Genomic DNA, 19,167 nt, shown 5'->3' with positions numbered 1-19,167 from the left:
CTATCTATCTATCTATCTATCTATCTATCTATCTATCTATCTATCTATCTATCTATCTATCTATCTATCTATCTATCTATCTATCTATCTATCTATCTATCTATCTATCTATCTATCTATCTATCATATCTATCTATCATATCTATCATATCTTTCTTTCTTTTTTCTTTCTTTTTTGCCAAGCAGGAACAAAAAGCCACATCAGATCTTTACTTTGTGCCTTCTGCCTGGTCAGCTATTCGCACCTTCCTTGAGGAATTGGGGGAGTTGGCTCTGCATCAATAAACATGATTTTAATAAAGATACAAGGACCTTTCAAATGTGCCTGACATCAGCATGTTGTATGTCACAACAGTGTGAGGAAGTAGACGTTTTATAAAGACTAGGCAATAATCATATTTCACCAAGCACCTTCCTAGCCTTTATTAGTATTCTACTCAACACGGTATTTTAATGAACATGAGCAAAGCAGGTCAGAGGAGACTATAATTCTTAACCTGAATGAATACTTATCATCATAGTTGTAAAAAAAAGAAAAAGAATGGGGGAAAAAAAGTCTTTTCATAGCCTCTTTTCCTGTAGACTGCTGCTCTCCTAGCATTTTAATAGCAATTGAAGAGTCCCATTTGGTGGCAGTATACCCAGTGTTATACCGCACAGAAAAAGCAGCCATTTTTATAAGGCACAATAAACTCAATAACAGCCTATTTTAAATTGGCAGTTATAGCTATTTTGAATAATGGACTTCTTAGAAACCTGCTTGGCTTGTCTAATGGCCCTGACACAGAGTCTGTGAATTTTCTGTTTCCCAGGAGGAGGCTTCCACCACTGCTCCAGTGACAGGGGAGGGGGATTTTGTGCCTATGCTGACATCACTTTGGCCATCAAGGTAAGACGGAGTCAAACACAGTTTTTTTTCTTCTCTACTTTTTGACATATTCACTTGGAGCTCATTGTTAAAACTAACACTAATAAAAATCAAGACGTGAACTGAAACGCACATCGACAAACTGAAACTTAACACTAGAATAACCATAAAGTACAAACAGGAATCAAAGACTCATTAATATCAGAAGAAATAAAATTCATAATCTACTAGAATAATAAAGAAATCAAACCAGGAATCAAAAAAATTCAAGAAAGAACCCTAAACTTTAGACACTAGAATAACAAACAAAAAACAAACAAAAAACCAAAATGAACCATATCCCAAAAACTCAACATCACGATGAAACATGAACTTCAACTCAAAATAAAATAAGTACAAAACATCAAAAAACCCTGAGAGTACTGAGACTAGGACAGTTTCAAAAATTTTTGAGGCAAATCATGGCTCCCATCTTAGGCATGAATTGGGGCAGTTTTTATATATATATATATATATATATATATATAATTTTTTTTTTTTACTAAAAAAGTACCTGGTACCAAATACTACCACCTAAAAAAAAACCCTAAAAAACCAAGTATAGTCGAGTCGAGCCAAGTAGATACCAGTGGAAAAGAAGCAAACTGATTGTTAGTCTTGCAGTGTTTTCATTACCTTTCTTTTGTATATTAACATTCAATGGTCAAACATCAGTATATAAAGGTTTTAAGAATTTTTTTTATTTTTTTTTTACAAACACTGAAAGTCCTGTTCACAAAATCAGTCGGAGAACCAAAAAACACCAAATTACGCAGAATAATGACTTCATTTGAATCTCCTCAGACAGTGAGATGCTCCACCAAACTAAATCAAATCTACAACACACTGTCTGAAACTTACACTGCTCAGCTCTCTTCAGAATTATGATTTAATATGTTTTAAATCAATAACATGATTCATGACAGTTAACTATTTACTGATGAGTCATTAAAATCTCAAAATTATTGTGTATTGATCGATGTGGCTGAATTCTCCTTATTTAAATGAATAAACAATTTTCTTAAGAGTTACATATTCTCCCTTGAAAAGTTTTTGAATGTATCTTCATTATTCAGCAGCTAGTGAAGATTTACCATGCTTGGTCACACTGAGTTAATGCAGACACTGAGAATCACAAGAAAAATGACGGAAATCTTCACAGCTGTTCATCTGCTTCACATTTGGAGTTTGAATTCCAGCTGGTGTTCTTCATGGATGCATTATAAGCTTAATTTTGGTATTGTTTACATGCTTTTGACTTTTAAAGTAATTCCATGTGAGACGTAAAAGCTTTTCTCATCCTGTGAACGTGTGTTTAGAGAGACAGCAAATATTTTCTCGTTTGTCTCTCAGTTTCTGTTTGAGAGAGTTGAAGCCATCTCCAGGGTGACCATCATTGATCTGGATGCTCATCAGGTGAGCCGATACTATCACATCTCTCTGTGTCAGTGCACAACACTGCTTAGCAGCCGACATTGATGACCAAATAGCCCCCCATTTACCGCCATACCAATCGTAGAGGCTCCCTGTGGGCACATTTGTCCCTTTTTGTCATAATCAGCAGAATGTATCTTAAAACGTACTCTGACCAACGTGTGAATGCATATAGACTGGATATTCACACCAGGAGAAAATGCTGTCCTAACTATGATGAAGAACAACTTTTGATATTTAAAAAAAAAATACAAAGTACAATTTATAAACTTTAAGGCTAATATTGATTTATTTCAATTTGATGGTTTTTTTTCCAATAATGGGGTTACTGAGGGTCATTTTTACATCACACTCTCCCCCTTTGCTGTGGAGATTTGGGGAAAATAATTCAAAAACACAACATATTTCATGTCGACTGGTATGAGATTCCTGCACCTTTCCAATCTGATATACTTTGAACACAGAACACTGCATGAAATATCCATTTTACTAACTGCAGGGATATTCACCATGGGATGCTTCCCCACTGTTGCCAGTGTATCACAGGGCTATCACAGAGAGACAGACAACCAATAATGTTAACCTTCGCACCTACGGCCAATTTAGAAATACTAATTAGCCTAATAAGCATGTCTTTAGACTGTGTAAGGAAGCTGGAGAGAACCCTCACAGACACAAGAGGCAACAGTGCTAAATACTGCAGCACTGTGCCACCCGCTTTCTGAAAACAGCAGCTAAATGCACTGGTGTATTACGTTGTGGACTATTATATTCAGATCACTTAAATTTCATTTATATAGGAGCCTGTTAACAACAGCAGTTGCCTTGAGGTGCTAATATTCTTTTGCTGGTTGCAGTAACACAGCCAGGTTCAGTAAACAGCACCCATTTGTATTGAGTTGCTGCTTGTAATGGTGACGGGGACTTTGTTTTAAAAACATTTTATAGCTTTTAGCATGTGACTAAAAGAACACCAAATCCTGAACTTAACCCTAGAAGAGTTGCTGGTTACTTGGTGGATGTCAAGAGGTTAAAGTTGTTTACATAAATGCCTGTAGCACATTGATGTACTATGTCTTTGCACTGTTCATTTTGATTTGCAAGAACCAAGTTAAACTCGTACATTTGATTGCTCTTTCTTGTAAATGAACATCTCAATCAGAAGACAGCTGTTTGCTAATGCCTGAACAAAGGGTAAAAGAAAGAGTTCCAGTCTTGTTGCTTCTAGTTGATGGTTTTAAAATTGTATTGTTATTTATTGGCAATAAACTGAATTCATATTTTCACCCAAATTTGCGCTTCTGTTCAGGAATCCAAATATATAACCATAATTTGACATCTGAATCACTATTTTTTTCTGAACAGTAAATTTGAAAATTACTGGATAACAACAATAATTATATTTTAGCATCAAACATATCATTTTAATTACACATTCTGGTGGATTAACCATTATAGAAGCATACAAAAAAAATTTTGCTAATTACCAATACTGTTAATTTAGGGCAGCTTTAGTATAAACTTACTCAGCACTGTAGATTAGGATCTAACTATGATCTGATGCATCTCCTTTTCCTTACTGTTGTGCTGTATGTGCTTTCTTTGCATTACATGCCTTGTTTAGTAGGTCATCACTGGTGGGCTGAACTCACTCCAGCTGTAGAAAACAGTGACTCAACCTTTTTGAGTCTTGATTAACATATTTTAGCCTTAAGCTGTATTTTCAGCATAATAACTTGTATTCACCTCCAATTAGCCTTAAAAATTGTATTAACATTGATGATGTCTTAACAACCCTGGGTTCCAGGCTGTATTATCTTATTAGAGTTGCTTTCATTTTGAGCTCAGTTTACTGGTAATGATGACGTCTGCCTATTGACACAAGGTAGGAATCAATATAGATGCTGAGTGAATTATTCATTAAGAGCAAAGAACAAATCTGCATGGCCCTCTCAGTAGATAATTGGGCAGAGAGAATGTTGCCTATAGGCAGTAAATCCTAATTATAAACCTGAAACATGAGGCAGCTGTGTCTTGGGTGATAGAGCAGGTCATTTACCAATCAGGAGGTCGGAGGATTGATCCACAGCTTACCTGGGAGGAGGAGCCCTGGGTGTGCGTATGTGTGTGTGTGTGTGTAAGATAAAAGTGCTTAGGTATAGATAAAAACCACTACATGAATGTGTGTATGATTGGGTTAATGAGACTTGTAGAAAGTGCTTTGAGTGCTCATATTGAGCAGTATTGGTATATACTGGTATATATGTACCAGTCCATTTACCATGACATACAAAGATTTTTTTAAGATTATGACTTACATGTGATGCTTTTTCACTCAGACAGTAAAGCAGTTGTTGTTTGTTTGGGGGTTACTGCCATCAGTCTCCTCTTTAGCAGGTCAAATGCTCTATAAGGTTTAAGTCTGGAGATTGAGTAGGCCAGTCTAAAACCTTCCTCTTCCTACTGCTGATGAACTCCTTTGTAGTTTTGGCAGTGCATTTTGGGTTATCATCTTGCTGATGATGAAAGATTTCCCAATCAGTTCGGTTGCATCTTTCTTTAAATTAATAGACAAAATATTTATGCGTACTTCTGAGTGCATTGTACTGCTGCCATCATGTGTGACATCATCAATGAAGATTAATGAGCCCGTCCCAGAAGAAGCCATGCAAGCCCAAACCATGACGTTACCTCCACCGTGTTTCACAGAGGAGCTTGTATGTTTAGGATCATGAGCAGATCCTTTCTTTCTCCAAACTTTAGCCTTTCCATCAAGTTCATCAGTCCATAAAACCTTGCCTCAGAATTTCTGAGGCTTGTTTCTGTACTGTCACAGGGCGGTAGACCCTGTACACCCAGGGTACACGATGTACAGGTCGCCAGCCTGTCGCAGGGCTAACACAGAGAGACAGGCAACCATTCATAGCTATGGGCAATTTAGAATCACCAATTAATTAAAAAAAAAAAAAAGTAACTGCATGTCTTTGGGAGAAACCCACGCAAACATGTGGAGAACATTCAAACTCCACGCAGAAAGGAGGTGGATTTGAACCCAGACCTTCTAGCTGTGACACAAAATGCTAGCCACCATGCCACCATTCTGCTCACCTTCCTGTTCTTCTTGCTAATTAGTAGTTTGCATCTTCTGGTGAAGTCTCTGTGCTTTTGTTCATGAAGTCTTCATGAAGAACAGTAGATTGTGATACCTTCACTCCTCCCTCTCGAGGTTTTTGCTGATGTCACTAACAGTTGTTTTAGGGTCTTTCTTTACAGCACTTACAATGTTTCTGTCCTCAACTGTTTTCCTTGGTCTGCCTGTTCAACATCTGTTACTTAAAACACCAGCAACAACTTTCTTCTTCAGGACAAGGGTTGTACTGGCTATGGCCAAAGTTTGTGCAGTGGCTCTGATTGATTTTCTATCTTCTTTCAGCTTCACAATTGCTTTTTCACCCATAGACAGCTCTCTGGTTTTCATGTTGGTTACTCCTCTAACTATAAATACACAGTCTGCACAGGCAAAACCCTAATGTAAAACTGAGTGTATACATCCAGCGCTATTTATTGGACAACAAAACACACCTGTCAGTCACATGTTTTAATATGCCTGCTCACAAGAAAAATGGGTGGATTCTGAACTGTATATCAAGTCCAGATGTTAATACCTGGAAATAAAAGCTGAAATATTCATCTCATTGATTTTTAAAAAAATGTTTTAATGCCAAACCCAAACGCTTTTCAGTCTACATCAAAAATAAAGGGATTGGCCTCACTGTTTCAATACTTTGAAGGGGAGTGTATTCCTCTCTGTCTATTAAGAACTGTGTATCAAGCACGAGCTGTGTGTGAAAGAAAACCTAGACTATGGATTTTATGAGGTCAGATACATTTATATAAACCATCTAGGGGTGGCTGTAGCTCAGGAGGAAGAGCAAGTCACCTACTATTCGGAAGGTTGGTGGCTGCTCATCTGCATGCCAAAGTATCCTTGGGCAAGATACAGAACCCCAAGTTGCTTTCTGATACAACCGTCGGAGTATGGATGTGTGCAAAATGTTAGATTGAAAGCACTCTGTCATTGAAAGAAGTGCTTGCATGCGCTTGTATTCATGTGTGTGAATGGGTGAATGAGGCATGTTATTATAAAGCGCTGTGAGTGCTCAAAGTAGAGTAGAAAAGTGCTTTATAAGAACCAGTCTGTTTACCATCTATTATTATGCTATCTGTAATACATGATAAAGGCAAACAGTGATTGTTGACATCTCCACTGACACTGAATAGTACACTCCTTTAAACTATTTGTGTTAGACAATTTAAATTGAATTATATTGAGCAGTCTTTTCTGTATAATTAAGCTTGGATCCACCTAGCTCATTCAAGATTTTTTTATTATTTAAATTCTTTTCTGTGATGTAGAACAATAGTAGCCCTGGAAGGAGACAGATTTAAGAGTATGTGTCTGCCTCACCATCTGTTCTAACAAATTTTCAACTGACTTACCTATGCTGGTATAATCACTGATGTTTATCTAATACCATTTGATATAGTGACATCTTTGCAGTGTGTTGGCATTTTTTACATCGCTTAGCTCTACATCACACTTTTTGTTACTTTGAATGGTGGACTTTACTTGTGTGGGCTTTTTCATTCATCCAACCATTAATTTTCTTCAGCTTATCCAGTTCAGCATCGCAGTTGGGCTAGATCCTATCCCAGCTGTCATAGGGTGAAAGGCGAGGTACGCCCTGGACAGGCTGCCAGTCTATCACAGGGCTAACACAGAGAGACAGACAACCATTTGCACTCACATTATCACATTCAATTTAGAGTCACCAATTAACATACGTGTTTTTGGACTGTGGGAGGAAGCCGGAGTACCCGGAAAGAACCCGCCTGTGAGAACATGAAAACTCCATGTAGAAAAGCCCCATCTTTCTTTTCTACTGAGCTGCTCTCATTGGTGATGTGCTACCTATGTGAACCTATTTAATCTATTTCTAATTCTTTTGGAAACATTGTTGTCTAATAATGTTCAGAGCCTGTTTATGCTAGGCTAGAATAATACCAAACCATCAATGCTTTGACCTAACTCGTATGTTACAGATTTTACAAACACCCTTGGCGCTCTCAGCCAGTTTCATAATGTCATCACCTTCATTCTCCAAGGAGCTCATTCCAAACCATCTCAACCAGGTTTTGGTTAAATGATTACTATTACACACAAGCACATACAAATTACAATTGGAACATGTAAGCCAGAGTCCAGACTTCACTAGCCTAATATCCATTCCTTGTATTTCTTGCCTCAAGAAGTTATCCCATTTTTATTAGTCTCCCTCAGTAGTGGTTTGTTTGCAGCAGTTAAGTATGAAGTCTTTATCTACACAGTCTTCTTGTAACACTTGATGTTGAGACAGTTCTGCTACTTAAACTCTTAAGGATTGATCTGGGCTCTAATGTGAGGTGAAGTTAGCTGGTAATTGTGGTGTGTAACATTAATGAACCCATTCTCTGTAGCAGAGGAAACTCTTGGTCTTCCTTTTGTTGGGGACTCCTCAACCCAGCATTTGAAGGGTTTTGGACTTGAAACTTTCAACATTTTAACACTACCTTGGTACAGCACAACTGATGGTCTCAAATGCATTAGTGGGGCAAGAAATCCCAGGGACCGTATACAGTCAATAACATCCATCGACTTCCAGGGATGATGTGTGAAATAACAGCTGGTGATATGAAGCAGGTCCTGAATTAAACTTTTCATTTAAGTTAAACTTAAAAGTGAACTACTGAAGCCAGTATGAATGAGAGCAAAGGATACTATTGATTGACGTATGATTGGGTGGTACTGTAAATACATTCGAGGCAGCCTGGGCCCAGAACTTCCTCTAGTGACGAAAAGTCAGCTACAAAGCAATGCGTGTTGAGCAAATTGCAGTCCTTATGGCTCAGCTTTTAACTTGTTTGCAAAATGATTAAATAATTCATAATTTTTGTTTTTTTTGCTTCATGTGTTCTTTTTTATACGATTTTCTTTGATGTTTTGAGTTTTGTTCTGCAATGTAGAAAATAATGACATCTTATTTAATTTTTATAGTGCCAAATCACAACAACATTAGCTTTGAGGTGCTTTATATTGTAAGGTAAAGACCCTACAATAATACAGAAAAACCCAACAATCAGACAATCACCTATGAGCAAGCACTGGGGGACAGTGGGAAGGAAAAGCCCCATTTTAACAGGACAAAGGTTTTAAGCCTAATCTTAAAAGTAGAGATGTGTCTGTTTCCCGAATCCAAACTGGGAGCTGGTTCTAAAAAAGAGGGGCCTCAAAGCTGAAGGCTCTACCTGCCATTCTACTTTTAAATATCCTAGGAACCACAAGTAAGCCAGCAGTCTGAGAGAACAGTGCTGTAATGGTTGATATGGTACTATGAGGTCTTTAAGAGAAGATGGGGCCTGATTATTCAAGACCTTGTATGTGAGGAGAAGCGTAGGTGGGTCCAAACCTTTGATTGACACTGTAGATCCAAGAGTGAATGGATATGGAATATAAAGAAGCATACATGCTCTTTTAATGTTTCATGAGTGTGAAAATGATGAGAAAGATATGCTGCTGGCTTTCACAGCCTATCACTACTGATGCAAGCACATATGGGAAATTATGGAGTGTTTTTATAAACAGCTCATCATTTTGAAAGCACCATCAGTGTTTGTTGTATACACATCGGAGGAGAAACCTTGTTATTCAGTGTACCCAGTGTGGTTTTAACTCAGTGTTGTTGGCACAGAATTAAAACAGACATTAATTATAAATTACACAAAATGTAGTGTGTGTATAAACAGTCCACTATGCCTCTGAAATGGAAAAAAAAAAAGTAAATGTTTTATATCTAGTTCTTTGATTGTGCTGTTAAGTTGTGATGTATGTTTCCAATATTTAATACAGATGTTCAAACTTAGTGAGGATATATGTTCTAAACAACTGAAGGAAAATTCTTGTTTGAAGGCTTTCGGCTGACACTAGTAACAGTGAAACAGCAGTCTTTTATTGTACAGTACAGGGTGTGAGGGAGAAGATAAGATGAATAAGACTAGAGGCAGCAGGAGCTCAGGCAGCATATGAGATGATTTATAGTCTCAGGCTGGCTTTTAGATTTGGAGGACAGAGCATTCGCTTATGTAGTCATTTTTGGAAATAAGTCTGTGTGACCTCTCAGTGCAGTATGCATTTATTGGTTTATCCATACAGTAAAACATAAAACTTAATGGAGTTGGTGTTGGCTCTCACTGCGGTATTGTATCACTTCCTGTTCCTGTTTCGGAGCACAGTGTTTTGCTGTCTGTTAGCTGTTATATCTGTATAACTAGATTTATCTGCATAATAACATATTTTAGTGTAATCTTCACCTACTTTAAATAGCATACTCTTTGCTGAATCACCTGTATTCACATTACTCACTTTATTTGTTTTTAGAAATTCGCTAGCTTAGCTCAGCTAGTAGCTTAGCCCTTAGCCGACTCACTACCAGCATGGCTTCTTCTCCTGTCTCTCCTGCACTTTCCTGCTCTGGGTGTCACATGTTTAGTTACTCCTCGGCCTCCTTTAGCAGTAACGGTACTTGTAATAAATGTAGTCTGTTTGTAGCACTGGAGGCCAGGCTTTCTGAACTGGAGACTCAGCTCCGCACCCTGGAAAATCCTACATCTAGCCAGGCCCCTGTAGCGGGTGCGGACCATGGTAGCTTAGCCGCCGTTAGCTCCCCCCCAGCAGATCCCGAGCAGCAGGGAAAACAGGCCAGCTGGGTGACGGTGAGGAGGAAGCGTAGTCCTAAGCAGAAGCCCCGGGTACACCACCAACCTGTTCACGTCTCTAACCGTTTTTCTCCACTCGGCGACACACCCGCCGAGGAACAAACTCTGGTTATTGGTGACTCTGTTTTGAGAAACGTGAAGCTAGAGACACCGGCGACCATAGTCAAATGTCTTCCAGGGGCCAGAGCAGGCGACATTCATGGAAATTTGAAACTGCTGGCTAAGGCTAATCGTAGATTTGGTAAGATCGTTATTCACGTCGGCAGTAATGACACCCGGTTACGCCAATCGGAGGTCACTAAAATTAATATTGACTCGGTGTGTAACTTTGCAAAAACGATGTCGGACTCTGTAGTTTTCTCTGGGCCCCTCCCCAATCAGACCAGGAGCGACATGTTTAGCCGCATGTTCTCCTTGAATCGCTGGCTGTCTGAGTGGTGTCCAAAAAACGACGTGGGCTTCATAGATAACTGGCAAAGTTTCTGGGGAAAACCTGGTCTTGTTAGGAGAGACGGCATCCATCCCACTTTGGATGGAGCAGCTCTCATTTCTAGAAATCTGGCCAAATTTATTAACCCTCCTAAAAACTGACTACCCAGGGTTGAGACCAGGAAGCAGAGTTGCAGTCTTACACGCCTCTCTGCAGCTTCTCTCCTCCTGCCATCCCCCCAAAACCCCATCCCCATAGAGTCGGTGCCTGCTCCCAGACCACCAAAAACCAAAGCTAAAATAAGCAAAAAGCTATTTAAGCATAAAAATTCAAAAACAATAAATAATACAGCTTCATCAACTGCACCAAAGAATAAAACAATTAAATGTGGATTGTTAAACATTAGGTCTCTCTCTTCCAAGTCCCTATTAGTAAATGATTTAATAATTGATCAACGTATTGATTTATTCTGCCTTACAGAAACCTGGTTACAGCAGGATGAATATGTTAGTTTAAATGAATCAACACCCCCGAGTCACAGTAACTGTCAGAATGCTCGAAGCACAGGTCGAGGAGGAGGATTAGCTGCAATCTTCAATTCCAGCTTATTAATTAATCAGAGACCCAGACAAAGTTTTCATTCTTTTGAAAGCCTGACTCTTAGTCTTGTCCATCCTAATTGGGAAAATCAAAAAGCTGTTTTATTTGTTATTATCTATCGTCCACCTGGTCCCTACTCAGAGTTTCTGTCTGATTTCTCAGACTTTTTATCTGATTTAGTGCTCGGTTCAGATAAAATAATTATAGTGGGTGATTTTAACATCCATGTAGATGCTGAGAATGACAGCCTCAACACTGCATTTAATCTATTGTTAGATTCAATTGGCTTCTCTCAAAATGTAAAGGAGCCCACCCACCACTTTAATCATACTCTGGATCTTGTCCTAACATATGGCATAGAAACTGAAGACTTAACAGTATTCCCTGAAAGCCCCCTCCTGTCTGATCATTTCTTAGTAACATTTACATTTACTTTAATGGATTACACAGCAGTGGGGAATAAGTTTTATTACAGTAGAAGTCTTTCTGAAAGTGCTGTAACTAAGTTTAAGGATCTAATTCCTTCATTGTTATGCTCTTCAGTGCCATGTGCCAACACAGTGCAGAGCAGCTACCTAAACTCTGCTCCCAGTGAGGTTGATTATCTCATCAATAGTTTTACATCCTCACTGCGTATAACTTTGGATACTGTGGCTCCTCTGAAAAGGAAAGCTTCAAATCAGAAGTGCCTGACTCCGTGGTATAATTCACAAACGCACAGCTTAAAGCAGATAACCCGAAAGCTGGAGAGGGAATGGCGTCTCACTAAATTAGAAGATGCTCATTTAGCCTGGAAAAAGAGTTTGTTGCTCTATAAAAAAGCCCTCCGTAAAGCTAGGACATCTTACTATTCATCATTAATTGAAGCAAATAAGAACAACCCCAGGTTTCTTTTCAGCACTGTAGCCAGGCTGACAAAGAGTCAGAGCTCTGTAGAGCCGAGTATTCCTTTCACGTTAACTAGTAGTGACTTCATGGATTTCTTTACAAATAAATTTTAGACATTCGAGAAAAAATTATTCATAACCATCTCAAAGATTATTCTTCATGTTCGGCTGCTTTCAGCACTGCTGCTATTTGTTTAGACTCTTTTGCTCCAGTTGATCTTTCAGAGTTAACTTCAATAGTTACTTCCTCCAAACCAGCAACATGTTTATTAGATCCCATTCCTACTAGACTGTTCAAAGAAGTCTTTCCAATTATTGATGCTTCAATCTTAAAAATGATCAATCAGTCTTTATTAGTTGGCTATGTACCACAGACCTTCAAGGTGGCTGTAATTAAACCTCTGCTTAAAAAGCCATCACTTGACCCAGCTGTCTTAGCTAATTATAGGCCAATCTCCAACCTTCCTTTTCTCTCAAAGATTCTTGAAAGAGTAGTTGTAAAACAGCTAACTGATCATCTGCAGAGGAACGGTTTATTTGAAGAGTTTCAGTCAGGTTTCAGAATTCATCACAGTACAGAAACAGCATTAGTGAAGGTTACCAATGATCTTCTTAGAGCCTCTGACAGTGGACTCATCTCTGTTCTTCTCCTGTTGGACCTCAGTGCAGCTTTTGATACTGTTGACCATAACATTTTATTACAGAGATTAGAGCATACTATAGGTATTAAAGGTACTGCACTGCAGTGGTTTGAATCATATTTATCTCATAGACTCCAATTTGTTCATGTAAATGGGGAGTCTTCTTCAGACAGTAAGGTTAATTATGGAGTTCCACAGGGTTCTGTGCTAGGACCAATTTTATTTACATTATACATGCTTCCCTTAGGCAGTATTATTAGAAAGCACTGCATCAATTTTCATTGTTATGCAGATGATACTCAGCTTTATCTATCAATGAAGCCAGATGACACACATCAATTAGTTAAACTGCAGGAATGTCTTAAAGACATTAAGGCCTGGATGACCTCTAATTTCCTGCTTCTAAATTCAGATAAAACTGAAATTCTTGTTCTCGGCCCCACAAATCTTAGAAACATGGTGTCTAACCAGATACTTACTCTGGATGGCATTACTTTGGCCTCCAGTAACACTGTGAGAAATCTTGGAGTCATTTTTGACCAGGATATGTCCTTCAATGCACATATTAAACAAATATGTAGGACCGCTTTTTTGCATTTGCGCAATATTTCTAAAATTAGAAACATCCTTTCTCAGAGTGATGCTGAAAAGCTCATTCATGCATTTATTACTTCTAGGCTGGATTATTGTAATTCATTATTATCAGGCTGTCCTAAAAGCTTTCTGAAAAGCCTTCAGCTGATCCAAAATGCTGCAGCTAGAGTACTGACAGGGACTAGAAAGAGAGAGCATATTTCTCCCATATTGGCTTCTCTTCATTGGCTCCCTGTTAAATCTAGAATAGAATTTAAAATTCTTCTTCTCACATACAAGGTCTTGAATAATCAGGCACCATCTTATCTCAAAGACCTCATAGTACCATATCGCCCCAACAGAGCACTTCGCTCTCAGACTGCTGGCTTACTTGTGGTTCCTAGGATACTTAAGAGTAGAATGGGAGGCAGAGCCTTCAGCTTTCAGGCGCCTCTTCTGTGGAACCAGCTTCCAGCTTGGATTCGGGAGACAGACACCCTCTCTATTTTTAAGATTAGGCTTAAAACTTTCCTTTATGATAAAGCTTATAGTTAGGGCTGGATCAGGTGACCCTGAACCATCCCTTAGTTATGCTGCTATAGGCCTAGTCTGCTGGGGGGTTCACATAATGCACTGTTTCTCATTCACCTTATTTACTTTGTTTATACTCCACTCTGCATTTAATCATTAATTGATATTAATCTCTGGCTCTCTTCCACAGCATGTCTTTCTCTCCCCTCAGCCCAACCGGTCGCGGCAGATGACTGCCCCTCCCTGAGCCTGGTTCTGCTGGAGGTTTCTTCCTGTTAAAAGGGAGTTTTTCCTTTCCACTGTCGCCAAGTGCTTGCTCATAGGGGGTCGTTTTTGACTGTTGGGTTTTCTCTGTATTATTGTAGGGTCTTTACCCACAATACAAAGCGCCTTGAGGCGACAGTTTGTTGTGATTTGGCGCTATATAAATAAAATTGAATTGAATTGAATGGAAAATTCAAAGTTGTCTGTACACTTAATATGAACTTCAGCTGCATTAGTGTGTGGTTTATTATTTTACTATGTCTGCAATGCATCTCTTAAAATAACCCATACCCGGAAGGCAAATAAATATGTTTGGGGTGTTCTGATGAAGCCTCAAGTGGGTCTGACACAGGGGTGTTTGACCCAGTTGTGTTGATCTCAAGTTGTCAGCTGACTAGTAAAAAAAGAGATGAGAAGGAAAAATAAACTAACAAAATTGTTCCCTTTCAGTTACTGTACAGATGTGTAGTTACATTGTCATATACATATATAAATGTTTGTGTATCTAAAATGTTACATATTCATCAAAAGTTATCAATTAAGTGTGTGAATTCTGTTTTTCTGTATTTCTGTAATATAGCTACTGCTCAAATGATGGATGCTTATATTAAAAAAGGCCAAATTTCAGTGTAGTTCAGTGCATGTACAAGTAAAAAATCACAGGCCCCCTTTAATAGCACAGAGCCTTCACCTTCCAGTAAAACCCCTTATGTATCAGTGCTGACACTAACACCACATTAAAATCATTTTGTTTTATTAAAATTATTAATACTAAAGTCTGCATTGTACAGTGTACAGTATCAGGCAAACGTTTGGACACACCTTCTAATTGAGTGGTTTTTCATTATTTAAAAATTGTCTGTGTTGTTGATTAATACTAAAGTCATCCAAGCTATAAAAAAAATACATATGGAATTATTTAGTAAACAAAAAAAGTGTAATATCAAACATCATTTGTTTTTTCAAAGTAGGCACCTCATGCTTGGATGACAACTGTGCACATCTTGTCATTTTCTCAGTCAGCTTTATGAGGCAGTCACCTGGAATGGCTTTCAGTTAACAGCTGTGCCTTGCCAAGAGTTAATTTCTTGCATTTCTTGCTCTCTCGATGTGTTTGAGACCATCAGTTGTGTTGTGAAGAGGTAGAGTTGGTATACAGTGAATAGCCCTATTTGAGTAATGTTCTAATCCATATTATGGCAAGCACTACTCAACTAAGTAAAAAAAAAAACAACAGTCCATCGTTACTTTAAGAAATGAAGGTCAGTCTATCCAAAAAATTCAAGAACTTTGAAAGTATCCTCAAGTGCAGTCGCAAAGCCCATCAAACTTTATGATGAAACTGACTCGCATCAGGACCGCCCCAGGAAAGGAAGACCAAAAGGTACTTCTGTTGCACTGGATAAGTTCATCAGAGTTAACAACCTCAGAAACCGCAAGTTAACAGCACCCAGATAAGAGCCCACCTAAATTCTTCACGTAGTTGAAGTAGCACACACATCTCAGCATCAACTGTTCAAAGAAGACTGCCTGAATCTGGACTTTATGGTCAAATTGCTGCAAAGAAACAACTTCTAAGGAAGAGCAACAAGAGAAAGAGAATGGCTTGGGCCAAGGAACACAAGGAATGGACATTAGAACAGTGGAAATCTGTCCTTTGGTCTGATGAGTCCAAATTTGAGATTTTTGGTTCCAAACACCGTGTCTTTGTAAGACACACAAAAGGTGAGCGGATGGTTCCTAAATGTGTAGTTCCCACCGTGAGGTAATGGAGGAGGAAAGTATGATGGTATGGGGGTCCTTTGCTGGTGACACTGTTTTTCAACAGGACAGCCTCCAGGCTATGTAAGGGCTACATGACCAAGAAAGAGGGTGATTGAATGTTGAGTCAGATGACCAATCACCTGATTGAAATCCAATTGAGATAGTTTGGGATGAGTTGGACCACAGAGTGAAGGCAAAGGAGCCAACATGTGCTTAGCACCTCTGGGAACTCCTTCAAGATTGTTGGAAAACCATTTCAGGTGATTAGCTCATGAAGCTGATTGAGGCAATGTCAAGAGTGTGCAAAGCTGTAGTCAAAGCCAAAGGTGCCTACTTTGAAGAATTTCAAATCTAAAACATATTTTGGTTTGTTTAACACTTTAAACTTTACTACATGATTCCTTATGTGTCTCTTCATAGTCTGGATGACTTCAGTAGTAATTTACAATGCAGGAAAAAAATAAAATCATTGAATGAGAAGGTATGTCCGAACTTTTGAATGGTACTGTAGATAGCTAAAGTTATAGTGATATGGGTGGCTGATGGGTCATGGGATACCTGATTGCAAATGCTAATTAACATCATTGATCATAAAAAGGGAGGTGAATAGTTTTTTTTTTTATTACCCTACAGCATAAACTGGCTGTAATAGATCTGAATGAGGCTGGATGAAGTTGTTCGTCAGAATCAACTTGGCTCCTAGATCGATGAGAGGAAATTCATTTTTTTGCCCTTCTATCAACAGGGCAAAGAAAGAAATTGGAATGCAATTGGTCTGTTTTCACAGTCTTGACACAGCAAAAAAAAAACCCTACTTGATGCTAGATTGAGACGAGTTTCCCCAAAGAACAAAGAGCATAACAGCTGCACCTCATATAGGAATATACAGACGGTCACTGCCTACATCAAGAAGTGCTTTGAGTATGTCACTGTCACTAGGACCATCATCATTCAATCCAGCCAGGAGCCATGGGTGACTGGGGAGGTCCAGGGGCTGTTGAAGGCACATAATGCTGCTTTCAGAGCAGGTGATACAGCTGGCCTGAAAATAGCCAGGGCCGATATGTTACGGGGCATCAGAAAAGCCAAGCACCAGTACGCCTCAAAGATAAACTGGTTCAGAAACAGCAGAGACACAAGTAGTCTGTGGCAGGGGATCCAGACCATCACTGACTACAAACCCTCTCCACAAATCTGTGACAACAACACCGTTCTGCTGGACAACCTCAACCATGTCTTTGCACATTTTTTGAAACAACACATCTGTGCAGAAACCCACAACAACACCCAACGACCTGGCTTTATGCCTGTTCTCAGCCAACCTGAAGAAAATCCTCTCCAGCGTCAACACTCACAAGGCTGTTGGTCAGCACATGATATTCCTGGTCACGTACTGAGGGACTGTGCCAAGGAATTCAAGGATGACCTCATGACATCTTTAACACCTCCCTGAGCCAGACTGTTGTCTCATCCGCCTTTAAAACCACCACCATCATACCTGTGCCAAAGAAGCAATCACCAGCTTACTTCAGTAATTACTGCTTCGAAAAAATGCAGCCATGTGTCACATAAAAGACATCCTCCTCCCTCTCTAAACCCTTTCCAATTTGAATATTGAGCCAACAGGTCCACTGATGATACTGTCTCCTACGCCCTCCACACAGCCCTCACCCACCTGGACTCCCGTGTCAGAATGCTGTTCATAGATTTTAGCTCAGCATTCAACACCATCATCCCTCAGCAACTTATTTGTAAACTGGACCATCTGGGTCTGTCACTTCACCAGGCAACTGGCTGTTGGAGTTTCTCACTGGGAGACCATAAGCAGTCAGAGTCTGCAGAAGCCCCTCAAGCAACCATCTCATGGAGCACGGGAGCCCTTCAGGGATATGTGCTCAGCCCCTTGCTATTTACTCTGCTGACTCATGACTGCACTCCCATCCACAACACCAACCTCTTCTTCAAGTTTGTGGATGACACAACAGTTGTGAGTCTCATCAACAACAATGACAAGACCCACTACAGAAGTGAGGTGAGCAAACTGGCCATGTGGTGCAGAGACAACAACCTCTCCCTAAACATGGGGAAAACAAAGGAGATAAGCATTGATTTCAGAAGATGACGCACCCAGCACATGCTTCTAACCATTAATGGTTCTACAGTGGCAAGGGTGAGTAGCACCAAATTTCTGGGTGTGCTCATCCCATGTGACCTCTCCTGGACCACCAACTCTGTTGCGCTGGCCTAGAAAGCCCAACAATTCCTCTACTTCCTCTACAAACTGAGGAGAGTAAGAGCTCCAGCAAACATCATGGACACTTTTTATAGAGGCATTGTTGCGAGTGTTCTAACCAACTGCATCACTGCATGGTTCAGAAGCTGCACAGCCTCTGAACGGAAGAGCCTGCAGCGCATAGTGAAGGCAGCTGAAAAGATCATCAGCACCCCACTCCCCTCCCTCCTGGACATATATGACACCCGCCTCACCCACAGAGCAGCCAGCATTACGGGTGACTCTACCCACCCCTCACACAGCCTCTTCAGTCTCCTGTTATCAGGGAGGAGGTTTGGGAGCCTCCGGCCTTCTACAACAGACTGAGCAACAGTTCCTCCACCAGGCTGTCAGGAAACTGAACTCTCTCCCCTCTGCTACCCAGGACACTAGACTGTAATCTTCTGTTGTGACTTCTTACTATTTGCCATAAATGCAAAATGTAAGTTTAGGGATGATTTTGATTTCTGACTTTTTATTTCTATAGATATTGCAATATTATCATTATTATGAATTCTTTTGGCCAGGATATTTGTGTAGCAAAGATCTAATATTGTGACAGTTTAAGTGGTATTATTTATTGATGTGATTGTCTATGCTTGTATTTGCTGTTACTTCAAGTTCTCTTTTTCATAGTTGTTTCCTCATACATTCACTTGATCGTTACTTTGGATTTCTTTTTGTGCCAGACATTAGAGCCTATCAAGCAGCCATCTTTTCAATTCACCATACAAAAATGCATTACGCAGTCACTTAGGCATGATGCTTAGTTTGTACAAAATTGTACTGCATGTCCCATACATTCTCCATTTCATCCTGTACTACTAGACTTGGCACAAAGCCTAATCTCCTGACAGCAGCCAGACACTTTGAGTGACAAATGGAGGGGAGGAAATGAAAAGTGATGGAATAACCATGACTTTTTCGAAAGCATTTTTAACGTTTAATGCTTTCAGATGACAAGACTATTTATTCCTCATCTGGTGCTGTCAGTCAGCGCAGCATGTCTTCGGTAAACGAATGGGTCTGAGGGACACCTGTGTGGACCTTGG

General features: G+C 39.6%; 1 protein-coding gene across 1 annotated transcript in view; it reads left to right on the top strand.

Moving 5' to 3' along the window:
- Window positions 1–459: 459 nt before the first annotated feature.
- The window catches only part of LOC115779883 (histone deacetylase 11-like), a 33,961-nt gene continuing 15,253 nt past the window's right edge, over window positions 460–19,167 (top strand). The window contains exons 1-3 of the mRNA XM_030728767.1: window positions 460–472; window positions 813–889; window positions 2,261–2,323. Of these exons, the coding sequence (XP_030584627.1) occupies window positions 460–472; window positions 813–889; window positions 2,261–2,323 (153 nt within the window). The remainder of the gene's footprint in view (window positions 473–812; window positions 890–2,260; window positions 2,324–19,167) is intronic.

Source organism: Archocentrus centrarchus, chromosome 5, assembly GCF_007364275.1.
Source record: "Archocentrus centrarchus isolate MPI-CPG fArcCen1 chromosome 5, fArcCen1, whole genome shotgun sequence".
In the NCBI taxonomy this organism is placed as follows: Eukaryota; Metazoa; Chordata; class Actinopteri; order Cichliformes; family Cichlidae; genus Archocentrus; species Archocentrus centrarchus.
This window is presented reverse-complemented; position numbering and strand designations above follow the sequence as displayed.